The sequence below is a fragment of the Petaurus breviceps genome, unplaced genomic scaffold (assembly GCF_028583685.1).
Source record: "Petaurus breviceps papuanus isolate PSGF00001 unplaced genomic scaffold, PetGlider_PUasm1.0 221, whole genome shotgun sequence".
Lineage (NCBI taxonomy): Eukaryota > Metazoa > Chordata > Mammalia > Diprotodontia > Petauridae > Petaurus > Petaurus breviceps.
In genome coordinates this window covers 11487544-11504168 of record NW_027185877.1, presented here as the reverse complement: position 1 = coordinate 11504168, position 16625 = coordinate 11487544, and the positions used below count along the sequence as shown (strand labels likewise).

The 16625-nt window shown below is 37.3% G+C and overlaps 1 protein-coding gene across 3 annotated transcripts in view; it reads right to left on the bottom strand.

The window, feature by feature from the left end:
* IPO8 (importin 8) overlaps window positions 1-16625 on the bottom strand; it is a 214906-nt gene that overhangs the window by 59110 nt on the left and 139171 nt on the right. For all 3 annotated transcript variants that reach the window (XM_069094877.1, XM_069094878.1, XM_069094879.1), the window contains 4 exons: window positions 10745-10910; window positions 8552-8712; window positions 7267-7392; window positions 4681-4747 (listed from right to left, as the gene is read on the bottom strand). In XM_069094877.1, the coding sequence (XP_068950978.1) occupies window positions 4681-4747; window positions 7267-7392; window positions 8552-8712; window positions 10745-10910 (520 nt within the window). The remainder of the gene's footprint in view (window positions 1-4680; window positions 4748-7266; window positions 7393-8551; window positions 8713-10744; window positions 10911-16625) is intronic.

Genomic DNA, 16625 nt, shown 5'->3' with positions numbered 1-16625 from the left:
GATTCCAAAGAACTAGTGATTAAGTATATTACTAGCTCTTTAAAGAGGTGACAGAGTCAAGATGCAGAATAAGATGTACATTTTCAAACGAAGGCAATGTAGAAATTGTATTCTTGTATTGTATAAGAGTGGTAGATGAAAACTTAAGAAAAGAAATGAGTGATGCAAGAAAATTATGAAAAAAGAATTAATAGCTTGGCAAAAGAGGTATAAAAACAGTGAAGAAAATAACACATTAAAAAACATAATTGACCTAATGGTAAAAGGCACAAAAAAAATTCGCTGAAAAGAACTTCTTAAAAAAGCATAACTGGACAAAGGAAAAAAAGAGGTACAAAAGTTCACTGAAAAAAAAAGAAAGAAAAAGAAAAGAAAAGCAAGCTGTCTATAAGTGATCTGCAGGTTTCATGTACAATCAAGTTTTCTGTTTTTATATGAAGACCTGTGAACAAAGTTTGCTTTATATAAAAATAAAGTATTAATGTTTCTAGCTTTAAAAAATTGCTGCTTTATCTTTAATTTTGGACATAACAAAATATTCTACCTTTGTACAAATTTTCAAGGCTTTGGAAATAAATTTACCATCCAGAAAGTTAAGATACCATTATGTAAAATGTTACTTACTCAACTGAATTTTTCCTTTATACTTACTCTGCTAAAGTATTTTGTTCTGTGGTAAAATGTATATGTAATTTACTTGGTTTTTGCTGACATCTACTGGAATTATAAAAAAATAAACCAAACTCTTCTCATCCATCTAAAAATACACACACAGGAGAAGCTAGGTGGTGTAGCCAATAGATCACCAGCCCTGGAATCAGGAGGACCTGAGTTCAAATCTGGCCTCAGATACTTGACACTTAACTAGCTGTGTGACCTTGGGCAAGTCACTTAACCCCAAATGTTTTGCCTTTCCCCCCTCCAAAAATAAACAATAAACACAAACATATGCACTCCAAAAAATCACTTTGGCAATTTTATAGAAGATAGAATAATAGAATGGGGAGAAGAGGAAAGGAGACCAATTTGGAGGCTATTACAATAGTAAGGACAACAGGTAATGAGGACATTAAAGTAATAACTATGTGAGTGGAAACAGGAGGAAGATGTAAAAGATGTTATGCAAGTAGAAATGACAAGACTTAGCATATGCAAAATGAAGGGGAAAAAGGAGTTAAGAATAATAGCAAAGTTTCAAATCTAGACAGAGGTGTGATTGACATAAATTGCCCAGTCTATAAAAGGCCTGGGTTTCAGGAGAATAATGAATTCTGCTTTGGACATGTTGAGTTCAAGATCCCTGACAAAGAACCAGTTTGAAATGTACAGTAAGAAGCTGGAAATGTATGACTAGAACTCAGGAGAGATTAGACATGGATATATGAATGAATGAATGAACTCTCTCTTAAGGTGAATCTTATCTATGTGTAAAACAATGGGCTAAGCATTGGGAAAACAAAAAAGAGAAGACAGTCCTTGCTCTCGAGGAACTCACATTCTAATGGGGGAAACAACACACACAGATTTCCCCTTCAAGTCAGATGGAAATGTTCCATGGTTCTTAGGGTGTAGTGGCAAAGTATACAATAATGGCTTTTCTTTAATGTTAATTCTACTGAAAAAAAAATCATACCAGTTTCTGATATTGAAATATTTGACCACACCAACAACTTTGGTAATAAGAACTTTCTTTTATGGGTCTTCAGTAGCTGTGGCTGCAGGATCAATCGCCAGGCTTCTCCACAGGGGCTGCTTCCCTGGTTAATGGCTGCAACCACTGGCAGGACATCATCACTTCTCCAAAGGCTCTTGGATTCAGGGTCCTGGGGTGTCTCCACAGGAGTTTGAAGAGAGATGGTGGTCAGGGTGGTGGTGGTGTTTTGATTTGCTTGGCACATTCCTCAGAATGTCTTGCTACTTCAGCTAGCTGTGGGTGGCAACCTGTTGGCAGCTGATAGAGCTGGATAGTTCATTCTCTAAAAGAGTTGTTTCTCTAGGTGATGGCTATGAGGGCTGGGATTGAAGCAGGACCAATGGGCTAGGGGCTGAGGAGGGAGGGAGCATGCACGTGTGCTGCCACTCCCAGGGCTCCTATGCCTTTGTGCTTGCTGGTGTCAAATGGTCAGCAGTTTTTGGTAATAGTGTGTAATGGGAATGTAAATTTTAAAGATCTTTCCTGCCCCTAGGCTAAAGTGCACCTGGAGCCTGGGGTGGGAGGCTTGCTTTTCAGTAGATACTTCTTGATTGGCCAGTGAGTCAACAAGGTTGTTACATTCTCTGAGCCAGGAGAAGGCTATATAAACCCTGATGTGTAGCTTTGTTTTGGGGGCTCACTTTGAGAAGTGTTCTGTGATTTGATCTGGATTCTGGGAAGCCGTTGTTGAGAGCCCCACCTCGGCTTTGAAAAACCCAGATGTTGAAACCCAGATGTTGATTTGGTATGGATGTAATGGTTGGACAGTTTGGAAACTGTCTACTTGATCTGTTTCTCTGTCTTGATAATTCTGTCTGTATATTCTGAAGTTCGGGGTGCTGACCTTTTTCCCCTGAACTAGGTAAACAATGTATATGTTTGACTGATTAAAGTAAGCTTGTTAAACCATTTTGAGTTGCTTTCCTTTATCAAAGCAGATCCAAGAACCTGTGTTGGCAGCAAACCCTGGGGACGCTTGGGGTGCTTGCTGCTACAGAGTGTTAAAAAAAGATGGGCCCTTTTTCCACAATAATTTCCCCTCTCAATGGTGCCTGTACTGTCTCAACCGGAAGCAGGTCTGGTAATTTGGAGTACACTGTCATTCCCAATGTTCTTGAGCTCAGGATACTGGGATCGACCAGGATCTGAGTGGAGACAGTGGTCAAAGTAGCAGTGATGGTTTGACTTGCCTGTCACTTTTACCTCCCTTCTCTCATTCAAGATGCCCTATTGCTTGGCTGGCCTTACTTTCCCGCACTGTAGGTAGAAAATGGTGGGGATGATTAGCTCTTTTGATATAAAAACCGGTGTCTGGAATGGTGGCTGTGAGAATTGGGTTTAAAAACATGACCAGTGCTGTGGAAGTACTGTCACACCTAGTGCCCATGTGTTTATCTACTTGTTGGTGGCAGTTGGTCAGCTGTTAATTTTGGTAGTGGTGAATCTATATGTGTGTATACATGTATAGAATATGCGTGTATAGATATAAATATGTGCATATATGTACATACATGTGTAGATGTGTGCAGATTACATATATGAATAGGGTTATGTGTGTACATGCATGTGCATCTAGATGGAGATGGTACTTAAAGCCAGGGGAGTTTACGTGATCACCAAATGAGAAATATAAAAAGAGAAGAGAAGGAGACCCAGGACAGAGCCCTGAGTTACATCCATGGTCAGAACAAGTGATATAGGTAATGAACTCAAGGAACAATCAGACAGAAAGATGGAGATCTAAGAAATAATCCAGAAACCCAGAGAGAAAAGAGTTCCTCTCCCAACCTTCATTTGAGGAAACACCAATCCCAGACATCCTTCATGCTCTGTTCAAACTCAGACCAATCCATGACTCTCCAGATAACCTTTCCACCTCTATGCTGGTGGCATTCTTACACTGGCAATGACTCCATTCCTATAGCCTCTTCCTCCAAGAGTTTCTTCCCAAATTTCTATTTGAAGAAGCAATCAATGACAGCCATATTGCTCTCTTCAGACTCAGATCAGGCCATGACACCTCAGATGCACTTTTCAGTTCCCTTTTATGTGTGTTTTTTTGCATTTATTTGTATTCTCAGAGTCTAGCACAGTGCCTGAGATAAAGTAAGCATTTAACAAATTCTCTAGCTAGCTAGCTACCTACCTAAAGAGGTCTAGAAGGATTATGATTGAGAAAAAATAATCAGACTTGGCAATTTAAAAGATCATTGGTAATTGCAGAAAGAGTTATAGCAGTGGAGAAGCAAAGTTAGAAAACAGTTTATATAGGCCTGAGATATGAGTGAGAAAACGAAGCTGAGGCCTAATAAAAGTTCTGTTTTGTTTTTTAGAATAGGCAAGACTTGGAACCTGAGCTACACCACAATTGCTGAAAAACAGGCAATTGGTGCTCCTGTTTTCCTAAACCCTTGCCCTACTCTTATATTTCACTAGCTAAAGACTAATTTCCTTAGAATGTCTCATCTGTGTCCTTGATTCTATGGTAAAACAGTCTACCCTCCAAAATTCCAACCCACATAATACAGCAAGAACTCCCACTTTTATTCAGACAAAAACAAACACAAGTTTAAAAGTTTTTGTCTTCCAATAAAACAACCAAGCAAACAGCTCATTTTCACAGAGCTGGAAAGAAATGTGTCGGGCATCTAGTCTCTCTTACAATTTTTGAATCCTTATGACAATTACTTTCAATCTAAACATGTAAGTCTATTAAAATGTGCCTTAAAAAATTCACTAAAATTTTAAAATTACTTCAATTAATATATCATCCTATTGCCTTTAAATGGCAATGTATATTTTAATATCAGAAATCCAATCAGAAAAGCGATTAGGAAACTTAATAGAGAACAAATTTCCCTTTGTTGAAAGAATGAGGCTAAGAAAAAGATACATAAAATGCATTACATTAAATTCAAAAATAGAATTCAGAATAGCTTCCCAGTATATAAACAATCTAACTTCTTTTATGCAATCCTTGAACATACCTATCACGTGCTTTTGCAAAACAAGACCAATGATCCGAAGACAAATGCACTCCAACTGTTGAGTTATCTAAAAGGAATCATAAAATAATATATTTTTAAAATTTGTATATGGGCATGCACATGAACATAAATAAACTTACACACAGAATGTAAAGATATAACATATAACTGATCTATGCCTAATATGCACTTTATTATCTGATATAATATATCCTTTATATTTATATAATGATATAAATATCCTTTATCCCCTACCCTCCCCCCAAAAAAACGTATTAGTATTTCCTTTCTAACAGTTAAAAGTTCAATAACTCTGGACTAGAAAGGCACAGAACTAGATTCTATAATTTCTCTGGGCTACAATTTCCTCACCTATAAAATAAGGAGGTTTGTAATGATTGGAGAATGCTTAAATAATTTATGATCCATGGATGCAATGAAATATTATGTGCAATAAGTGATGAATATGAAAACTACAGAGAAGCATAAGAAGATATATGAATTAATGCAAAATGAAGAAATTAGAAAAAGAAAATATGCAATGACAACAATATAAATTAAAAGAACAAAAAAAGTGAAATTAAATTCTACTCTAGACACAATTGGGCCCTAAAGAAGAAACTATAAAATGCACTCTCTTTGGCAGCATAGGTAAGGAACTATGGGTATGAAACTCTACATATACTGTCAAACAATGGTAATATGTTGGTTAATTTTGTCCCAACTGCTTTTTTCTCCCCATTCTTTTTTTATTCTTTGTAACAAGGGATGGCTCTTTGAGGAGAGGAGGAAAGAAATGTTATCTAGAAATGAAGGTAATGTAAAATCAAAAGATATCAAAAAAAATTTTAAATGAGGGATGCTGGACTAGATAATCTACATTTTAAAAATATAAATTCTTGTGTTATTCAGGGTAATAAATTTTAGAACAATTAAGTAAAATCTTTTAAAAAATTAAAAGGGGGGGCGGCCAGGTAGCACAGAGAGTAAGAGCACCAGCTACAGTGTCGGGATGACCTGGGGATCAAATCTGGGCTCAGATACTTAGCACCACACCCAGAAATAACTGGCCGTGTAACCTTAAGCAAGTTACTTAACCCCATTTGCTTAAAAAAAAAATTAAAAGGGCTTATATATAAATTTTCCAAATTTCATTTTTTTATTTGAATTTGTTAAAATGTTTTTTTCTGTTCCAAATTCTCCCTCAGCCCCCACCTACCAGCAAGAAAGGTAAGAAATACAATACCTATTTATAACATATAATTTCAGTAAGGAAAAAGAGATAAAATAATGAAGTTCCTAACTTCTCTATTACTGTAGAGGATACCATCATGTTTTCAGTAATCCTTCACTCCTCATTCTTTTTTATCCCCCATATATCATCTATTGCCAAGGCCTGTCGATTTTAGCTTCTTATCTCTTTCCCACATTCCCCCTTCTCTCCTCTCCTCCACCATCCTGGCGAAGGTCCTCATCATTTCACATCTGGACTATGGCAACAGTCTGCTGGCCTTGGATTTCATTACACTCCAATCTATCTTCTACTCAAATGTGATCTTCCTAAAGCATAGGTCTGACTATGTCATCTCCCCTATTCAACAAATTTCAGTGACTCCCTATCACCTACAAGAACAAATATAACCTAGTCTACCCCAGTCTTTCCAGTCTTCTTACACGTCACACCTCATCTCCTGTATTCTGCAATCTGATGACAATGGACTCTATTTTCTACTGTAGGTATTTTCACTGGCTGTCCCATATACCTGGAATGTTGTCTCTCCTCATCACCACCTCCTGGCTTCCCTACCTTCCTTCAAGTTCCAGCTAAAATCCTACTTTCAGGGGGCAGCTAGGTGGCACAGTGAATAGAACACCGGCCCTGGAGTCAGGAGGACCTGAGTTCAAATGCAGCCTCAGACACTTAATGCAAAAACTAGCCATGTGACCTTGGGCAAGTCACTTAACCCCAACTGCCCTCCAAAAAGAGAAAAAAAAAATCCTACTTTCTACAGGAAGCCTTTCCCTATTCCTCTTAATTCCACTGACTTTCCCTCTGTTGATTATTTCCAAATTATCATGTATATAGCTTATTTGTATATATTGTTAGAAGGTTGTCTCTCCCATTAGACTAAGAATGTTTGAAAGTAGAGGACTATCTTTTACATTTCTTTGTATCATCAGAACATAGCACAGTGCCTAGCAGTAGGAACTTAATAAATATTTATTGTTTGACTGGCATCACAAAGAGAAGACCTTATCAAGAGACTAAAACAGAACCATTGAATTCTATTTGTCAAATTTGCTTACAATTAAATATTAGATAGTACTTCAGCATATAAACAGGACCATCATCATTTCAAAAGTGTAAACAGATGAAAATGATTTGTAACTGATCTTTATTATTCTTGTTTCAGATTTTTAAAATACACTACTCTTAAACATTGAGATCTAATATCAAAAGAAGGTTTTGAATTTAATGTACATTCTTATTAACTTTTTTATCTCTTCTTTCAATTTATGTAAAATTTTAACACAGTAATAAAACAGAATGGTTTAAATTTAATTATTAGATTTGAGAAAACATACCTCTTTATGATCTTCCACAACTGTCAAAATAGTGTCAATAGTATGCAAAATTCCCATAGCCATAACAGTTTTGTCCTCTACTTCTTCATATTCATCACTATGAAGAACTTTGCCAAATATCTCAGCCTGTAATATGAAAATATTTAGTTGTTTTTTTTAATATTCCTTCTTGTAAAAGATTATATATAAAAGACATTTGTCATATGAGGACACATGAGGAAGTACTCTTCAAAATTTCAAGTCTAGACTCTGTCCATTGAATCATACTATTTCCTATTGTTACAGCAATCTATCATATTTTAAATGTGGCCAAAATTTTATTATCTGTATCAAGAGGAAATATCAGCACCCTGTCATACTACAAACAATAACAAAACTTCCTTCATCCAAACCATTTACCAAAGTTTTTTGGGTTTTTTTTTTTTGCTTTTTGGAGGGCAATTTGGGGTTAAGTAACCTACCCAAGGTTACACAGCTAGTATTTTTGTGTGTGGGTGTTTAGTGTCTGAGACAGGAACCAAACTTGGGTCCTCCTGATTCCGGGGCTGGTGCTCTTACTCACTGCGCCACCTAGCCACCCCCATTTACCAAAGTTAAGATATGAACTTTAAACTTTTTTTTTAAACCTTCCACCACAGTGGGTGAACACAGAAAAAGCAAGGAACAGAGTGGAAAAGGAGGAGAAATGAATTTGTGATTATTCAGACTTAATAATCAGCCCCAAATAATGAAGTCGACAGCAATTAATATCATTTACAAACATTTTAAACAATGCCAGAATTTATGATAGCCTTTATTTCTTTAAAAGAAAAAAACACCTTATTTTAGTGTTACATAAAAAAACCCCAAATCAAGTAGTCATTGGGAAGGTCTATAAAAGCTTAATGAATACGTAGTTTCAAAATTTTGTTACAAGGGTAGCAAAAATTTCAAAACCGTATAAACACAAAATTAATTTATCCTAACATTAGAAAAAAAATAACATCATTTCACAGCACAATGAGGGTACAACACAGCATTCCAATTCTATTTTTATAAGCTGACTTTCTGATTAAAACTGGAAAGCTTGCAAGTTAGAGAAAAAAATCCTGACATGAAAGGTTAACACTATATCAAACAATCATTTCTATAGTGACTTGTTTTTTCATTCAATTATATCCACAGCTATGACTAAACTACAAATTTAGGAACTTAATTTACTCGTATTTGGCAGGGCTTATTTAAAAAAAAAAACCAGAAAATCATGTTATTGCTTTTAGTCTTGAATGGAAGTCTTCTATCTTACCAAATGCTGGGTCATGTCCACAGCAAAAGTAGCCACCTCTTGACTGTACTCACAGATCATCTTCTGGATGACATTAGTAACATCATCATTTTCTGTCTCTCTAACAATATGTAATAGTTCTTGCATGACAGGCCTCACATGTGGCTTCACATATTCTTTGGCTAATTCAATTAGACAAAAAAACAAAATTAGTAAAATAAAAAAATTCAAAAGGAGAGTGAGTCAAACAATCTGACTTCATGTTATTACTCAGTGAAGCAAACAGAAACATTAATTTTATTTAAAAGTACATAGTAAAAATATTATACTTCTAGATTCAAACAGAAAAAGAGTAACTGATGAAATTTTCATTATGCTTTCCAAGTTATGTTTCCCTACACATTCTATTAATCAACTGAGAGAAGAGAGGGCTGGAAATTGAAGAAGGAAGAATAAGGAAGTTCTGGCAACAGTATGTACATATACAACACAATTATCAGCATTTCCTTATTTCCAATTATTAAGGATTTTCCCTACCAGTCTTATTACCATCTTTCTCCACAGTTCTAGCCCAACATCAAGTCAATGTCCCACAGTTAACATTAGTAAATGGGTCAAAACTAGATTCTAGTACATTTAAACAGATAAAGCAGAAAATGTATGAAGATTGAAGTTGACTTCAAAGGTTTCTTATATAAATAGAACAATAAGTATTCATCTATTTTTTAAAGAGTTCTCTTTAAGTATGCTACTCACTATCTAAAGATATCAAAAACTCATACTGGAAGGGACAGCTAACACAGTGAGGATGACAGAATCAGAATCCAAAAAGAGCTGCACAAGATAGAAAACTGGGCTGAAGGAAATCTAGTAAGAAATTTAATAAACATAAATGTAAAGTATTACACTTAAGTTTTAAAAAATCAAGTACACATAATAGAGAGCAGTTCATCTAATCTAGAGGTATTAGTAACTATCAACCCAAAATAAGTGAACAGTTTGGATATGAGCCAAAAACGTGGTCTTGTTGTTGTTGTTATTCACCCTTGACTTGTTAAAGACTTGGGAAGTGACACTCCCTCTGTACCCTGCCCTAGCTAGAGCTCATTTGAAGAAATAAATTTAGTTCTAGGCACCAAATTTAAGGAAACATCAATAAGGTAAAAAGTATCCAAAGGAGAGTGACCAGAATGGAAATCATGAGATCACAGCACATTGGTTGAAGAAATGTTTAGTACATAGAATAAAAGACTAAAGGGGGAATATGACAATGGCTTTACATATCTGAAAGTCTTTTATATGGAAGCAAGTAGAGCTGTTCTGCTTAGATCCAAATAGAAAAACCTGGAGCAAAGAAAAAACTTTTTTTTTGCTTTTTGGAGGGGGGAGGGCAGGGCAATTGGGGTTAAATAACTTGCCCAAGGTCATATGGCTAGTAAGTGTTAAATGTCTGAGGCTGCAATTTAAACTCAAGTCCTCGACTCCAGGGCCAGTGCTCTGTTCACTGTGCCACATAGGTACCCCGAATAGACATTTTTTAAAAAGGAAAAAATGGTCCTTATATAGGAAAATCTTCCTATTTAAAGTAACAAAAAGTGCAAGAAACTGACTCAAGGGAGCAGCTACCCTACTCTGAAGCTCTTCAAACAAAAATTAGATGACCACTTGTTGGGTATATTACAAAGGATGTTTGTTCAAATATGGATTAGACGAGATGGTCTTCTAGCCCTGAAACTGTACAATAATATAATAATAATTTTAGAACTGAAAGATTCCTTAGAGATTATGTACTCCAACTTCATTTTACAAATGAGGAAACTGTGGTCCATAGAGATAAAGTCTATCCTAGGTAACTTATCCTAGGTAACACGGCTAATTAATGGCATGGCTGAGGATATGACTCAGGTCTTCTACCATACAACCCAGTTCTCTTTCCATAATAACATACTTCAGGGAAACACTGAACAGCATGTTCCACCACAACAAACACAAAATTCATTCTAATATCCTACAGTCTCAAAGTTTTCCTAAAGATCCTCAGGGATCTTTAGTTACAATGAGTTATTAAGATAAGAAACTAGCACTCATTTCCCAATCCTGAGGTTGGACACTAAGATAAAGGAAACTTTTGGGAGACACAAGAAAGCATATTAAGAAAATAATTTAAGGGGGAAGGGAGATAAACAAGTACCATTTAAAAGATTTTGACCATACCTTGTTCCTGATTACAAATTAATGATTGAAGAGCTATTGCAGCCTCCACCTTGACAGGCATTTCCTTGTCTTCAATTAGACTCTTTTTTGTTAGTTCAACTGCATTTCTTAGGTTGAGCTCATTATGGAATTTCAAAGTGCTGAATGAATGAAGAACCCAACAGGACTGTAGTATAAGAAAGTAAATGGGAGGTGATTATAATTTATCAGTTTTATATATGAAAATTACATATGCAATAAAACAACCTAGTTGGGATTGGGGGTAGGGGAGTGGGGTGATTCAAGGGAAGAGTTATTCTTACTTGGTAAACTATTAGAAAATACCTTCAAAGAAATGTAATTTTAGTCCTTTCAAAATGCTAAATGCAAACTAAATAGGACAGAAGAGACAGGTTATCTGTCTTGAAGAAAATTAATTATAAGTGGTTGTGCCACACAAAGATTCCTGGTGATAAATTCCAGGTGCTTTTCAGTCTCAGACTAACTCCCCCATTCCGTACATTGTTTCTCCCGAGGCTTGCTCACCTGCTACATTGGTTATCACTGCCACCACCCTGATCCACCCTGGCTCTTCCCTTTGCAGAAAAATATTCAATTTCCAAGCCTCACCCTCTTATACTGTTGTCTGTGAAATATGCTCACCACTTACTTTAGGTTTTCTATGATGTTTTATTGGTAGTAACTATATTGTTACAAATCCCTGTTTCCCTAAATAAAAGGAGCAAGTCATACCACTATATAAAGTCCCAAAAGTTAATGTTCATCTTCGGCAACCTGTAAAATGGAGCTATGTCTAAAAATTCTTAGCAACTCTTCTCTTCTACTGATAGTTATTATTTGAGAATTAAAACTCAAACCAGTCTTGTTGAGAATGGAGGCTAAATCAAACTCTATGGATCCTACACCAAAGTAGGCTGGCATGGCCAATTAGCACTGAAAAATCTGTTTCATGATTTTATTTCTAGGTGTGGAGCTCATGACTGAAGAAGGTAAGTGTCAACCTGATGCTGACCTAGGTTAATACCATTTCTCCCTGGCAATCTATCCTTCCTTCTCTCAGAAGTTCTATCCTAACCTTTATCTAACTCAAATTCACTAGTTGTCATATGTTGTGAACAAGTAGATGTTATTAGTGCCAGATCTGATCTTCCTCCAACCACTTACATATAAAGACCACAAAACAGCCTATTTTCTTCTGATTTAAAAATCCATGTAACATGTTGAACCTCTCAACCTCTTTTCTGATATGAGAGATGAGCAAAGCCTCACCTAACTGATATCCAAAATCCAGTCACGCTTTTTCTAGCTCAAGTTGCCAGGTCTATTCATTTTCCCAGGTTCCTTTATTGAGCAATCATTAGGGTGTTCTCCCAAATAATAATAGATAACTTTGCAAAACACTTAAGATACATAAAGCGCATTCTGCACATTAGTCCCTAGGTAATGCATAAATAACATTATCCACACCTAACAACTGAAGAAACATCTCATCATAATTGTTACAATCAAGAACCCACAAAATGACACAGAGAAGCTAACCTCCCACTGAGGACACTCTGGCAGGCTGGCAGGAACGGGCCAGCGCAGCACTTTGGGAGCCGAGCCCAGGCCCCCGTGAGCCTGAGGTTTTAGCCCCAGGGTGGGCCTGACCAGCCGCCTGCCTGAGGGAACCCAGATCAGCAGCAGCTGTGGCCATTTCCAGAATTATCAACACATAGATGCAGAGGACAAAGTGAGAAGTCAGTGCAGTCTGGATGTTGGGACGCAGTAAGTGGGAGTGCATTGGCTTTTGCCCCCAGGGCAAGAAGCCGCTGAGACACAGGCACAGCCAGCCAGTGCTGTGTGGCAGCTTCAGCTCCTGGCCTGCAGAGTGTAGGGGAACCAAGCAACCAATCTGAGGGGTAATCGCTCTTGCTTTAACCTGCTTGGATCTGGATTGCCGTCTAAGGTGGAGGTCCTGGGGCGTGTGTCCAGCTTGGCAGAGCATGTGGAAGCCTCAGACAGGGCACCCATCTAATACCTCCGTCAGCTGAGAAAACCCCAGTATTTGGGACAAAAGCTCCCCTGTCTGGTGGCAGAGTCCTACTGTGGCAAAAAGCCCAAGGGTCAAGTGACTAAGGGGCGACATGACCAGGCAAAGGAAACAAAGCAGACAGAAGATTCCAACATTACACTCCTATTATGGGGACAAAAAGGAGCAAAGTATGGAACAGGAGGAAGACAGTGAAATCAGAACTCCTGCACCAAAAGCTTCAAAGGAAAATACGAGCTGGTTACAGGCCATAAAGGACCTTAAGAAGCAGATAACAGAAGTGGAGGAAAAACTGTGAAGAGAAATGAGAATGATGCAAGAAAATTACAAAATGAGAGTCAACAGCCTGACTGAGGAAAATAACAGCTTAAAAAATAGACTAACTCAAATGGCAAAAGAAGCTCAAAAAGGCAATGAGGAGAAGAATGCCTTAAAAAGCCAAATTTGCCAGATGGAAAAAGAATCACAAAAGCTCACTGAAGAGAATCATTGATTCAGAATTAGATTGGAGCAAATGGAAGCTAATGACTTTATGAGAAATCAAAATGCTGTTTTGATCCAAACAAATGAAAGAAAAAAAAAAAAAAACGATGTGAAATATCTCATAGGAAAAATCACTGACCTGGAAAATAAGATCCAGGAAAGATATTTTAAAATTATTGGACTACCTTGAAAGCCATGATCAAAGTAAGAACCTAGAAATCATCCTCCAGGAAGTTCTCAAAGAAAACTGCCTTAGGGGTGGCCAGGTGGCTCAGCGAGTAAGAGCACCGGCTCCAGTGTCGGGATGACCTGGATCAAATCCGGGCTCAGATGCTCAGTACCACACCCAGAAATGGCTGGCCGTGTAACCTTGAGCAAGTTGCTTAACCCCTATTGCTTTAAAAAAAAAAAAAAAACTGCCTGATGTTTTAGAATCAGAGGGCAAAATAGAGGTTGAAAGAATCCACCTCCTGAAAAAGATTCCCAAAAGAAAACTCATAGGAATATTATAGCCAGGTTCCGGAATTCCCAGATGAAGGAGAAAATATTACAAGCAGCCAGGAAGAAACAATTTGAATATTGTGGAAACATAATCAGGATAACCCAGGATTTGGCAGCTTCTACACTGAGGGATCGAAGGGCTTGGAATATGATATTCCGGATGTCAAAGGAGCTGGGATTAAAACCAAGAATCACCTACCCAGCTAAACTGGGTATCATGTTTCAGGGGAATAGAGGACTTTCAAGCATTCTTGCTGAAAAAACCAGAGCTGAATAGAAAATCTGACATTCAGATACAAGAAGTAAGAGAAGCATGAAAAGCTAAACAGGAAAAGAAATCATAAGGAACTTATCAAAGTTGAACTATTAACATTCCTACATGGAAAAACAATAATTGTAACTGATGAAAGTTCTGTCAGTATGAAAATAGTTGAAGGGATTAGAAATATATATATGTCTATGAATGAGGGTATATGGGCATATGAATATATATGTGAATGTGTGTATATATGTTTACAGGTATATATAGATAGAGAGCACAGGACCAATTTAACAGGAAGGGATGATACTTAAAAGGTGAAATTAAGAGGTGAGAGAGGAATATAATGAGAGGAGATGGGGAGAGACAGAATGGGGTAAACTATCTCATAAAGAAGAGGCAAGGGAAAATGGTTATAATGGAGGGGAAGAATAGAAAGGCAAAAGGGAAGGGGTCAACCTTATTCTCATTGAATTAGGTTCGGGGAGGGAATGAAATACACACTAAATAGGGTATCTCACCCTACAGGATAATAGGGGGGAAGGGGATCAGAGGGGGGATGATGGAAGGACAGGCTGGGGGGAGGGAAGTTGGAAGCATCCACTTTTGAAAAGGGACGGGCTCAAAGGAGAGAATAGAACAAGTGGGAGGTGGGATAGGAGGGAGGGAAATATAGTCAGTCTTTTACAATATATCTACTATGTTATTGTTTTGCATTAGCCACACATGTACAACCTATACTGAACTGCTTATCTTCCCAGTAAGGGTGGGTGACAAGGGAGGAAGGGAATGAATCTGGAATTCAAAGTTTTAAAATCAAATGTTTACATATGTATATATATATATATACTATTATTAATACTATTTTACATGTAATTGGGAAATGATATACAGGCACTAGGGCATAGAGATACACCACGCCCTACTGGAAAAGTTCAAAGGGGCTTTGGGAGAAAATATGGGAGAGAGCAGAATGGAGAAGGGGATATCCTGTGGGACTGCTATTTTGGGGCAGTGGGTAGGGGAAAAATGGGGAGAAAATTTGTAACTCAAAATCTGGCAGAAATGAATGATGTAAATCAGAAGTTAATAAAGCATTTGAAAAATGAAAAAAAAAATTTACAATTCCATCTTTTCCTCTACCTAAAGATACTCTAAGCCTATCCTTCATTTTCATAATGACCTCCATTCCCACTATCCCTCATTTTTTTCCCAGACCATCACCATTATACTCTCTTCCCGTCTCTATCTTGAATGCTTAGTGAACCAGTCCCTTGACCCCCTTATCCCACCTCTGATCATGCATTTCCTTGCTCAACCTTAGATTACTCCCACCATCTGCTGCTACAAAGGTAGCTTCTATTCACATGCTTCAAAAGAGACATGGGAAAAAAAATCACAAAGCTGTGCTGAGTGGGGCCACTACAAATTTATGCTGTATATCCCAACTGAGCCTTCAAAACAACAAAGCAATTCCTTTTATACCTCCCTAATCATGTCACTATACTACTCACCACAAACTATTCCAAATTTTTTCATCCCTCCTCAAGTCTTCCATGGCATCCCAGCCCCAACCCTCTCATCTGAAGACACTGCTTCATACTTCATTGAAAATAATTTAAGTCATTCACTAAAAGCTCCCTTTCCTTCTTTCCCCCTCAAAACCATTCAGATGCCTTCCCCTACTATTTCTTTCTTCACCCATACTTATTATGAAGAGGTGGCCCTTCTCTTTGTCAAGGCAAATCTCTCTATATGCAATCTTGATTCCATTCTATCCCTTCTTCTCTAGTAGATGGCCCCTCTATCATTCTGTATGTTTCAAGTCTCTCCAGCCAATTTCTACTCAGCTCCTGAAATACTCTTCCTAAAGTATGGGTCTAACCATGTCATTCATCAACACCACTACCCCTTACTCAATAAACTCCAACTGCTCTCTGGTACTACCAGGGTCAAACATAAAAGTATCCACAACTTCACCCCTTCCTACCTTTCTCATATTCTCACATTTTATTTGCCTCCATATAATCTATGATTCAACAACACAAATCTTCTAGTTATTCCTCTCACACAACACTCTATCTCCTAACTGGACTTTGTTATCGTCTTTCTCCCTTTCCTGGAATGTCCTCCCTCCTCACCTCTGCCTGCTGAATTTGCTGGCTTCCTTCAAAGATCAGCTCAAATTCTCCTTTCTTCAGGAAGTCTTTCCAAGTCCCCCCAACCTTAAATCTGCTAGTGCCCTCTCTCTAAGATTATCTTTCAATTATATTGCATATGTTTCATACATAGAGTTTTTGTGATTACAATGTAAAACCCTTGAGGGCAGGGACTGTACTATTGTCTTTCTTTTTACTTCCAGAACTCATCACAGTTATGGGCACATATATGCTTAATAAAATAATTGTTGACTGACTACAAAAGCACTATATAAAAAATAGAAAATAAGTGCACATGAATAGTACTAAATTCTACAATGGAACTAAAAAACTATTACAACATATGGAACAGGGATTAGACACACCCTGCTTATGTCCAGAATGAAGAAGAACAGGGAACCATAGGTGTAAATTAGATAAACATTTCAGCAACATATTTTGAAAATA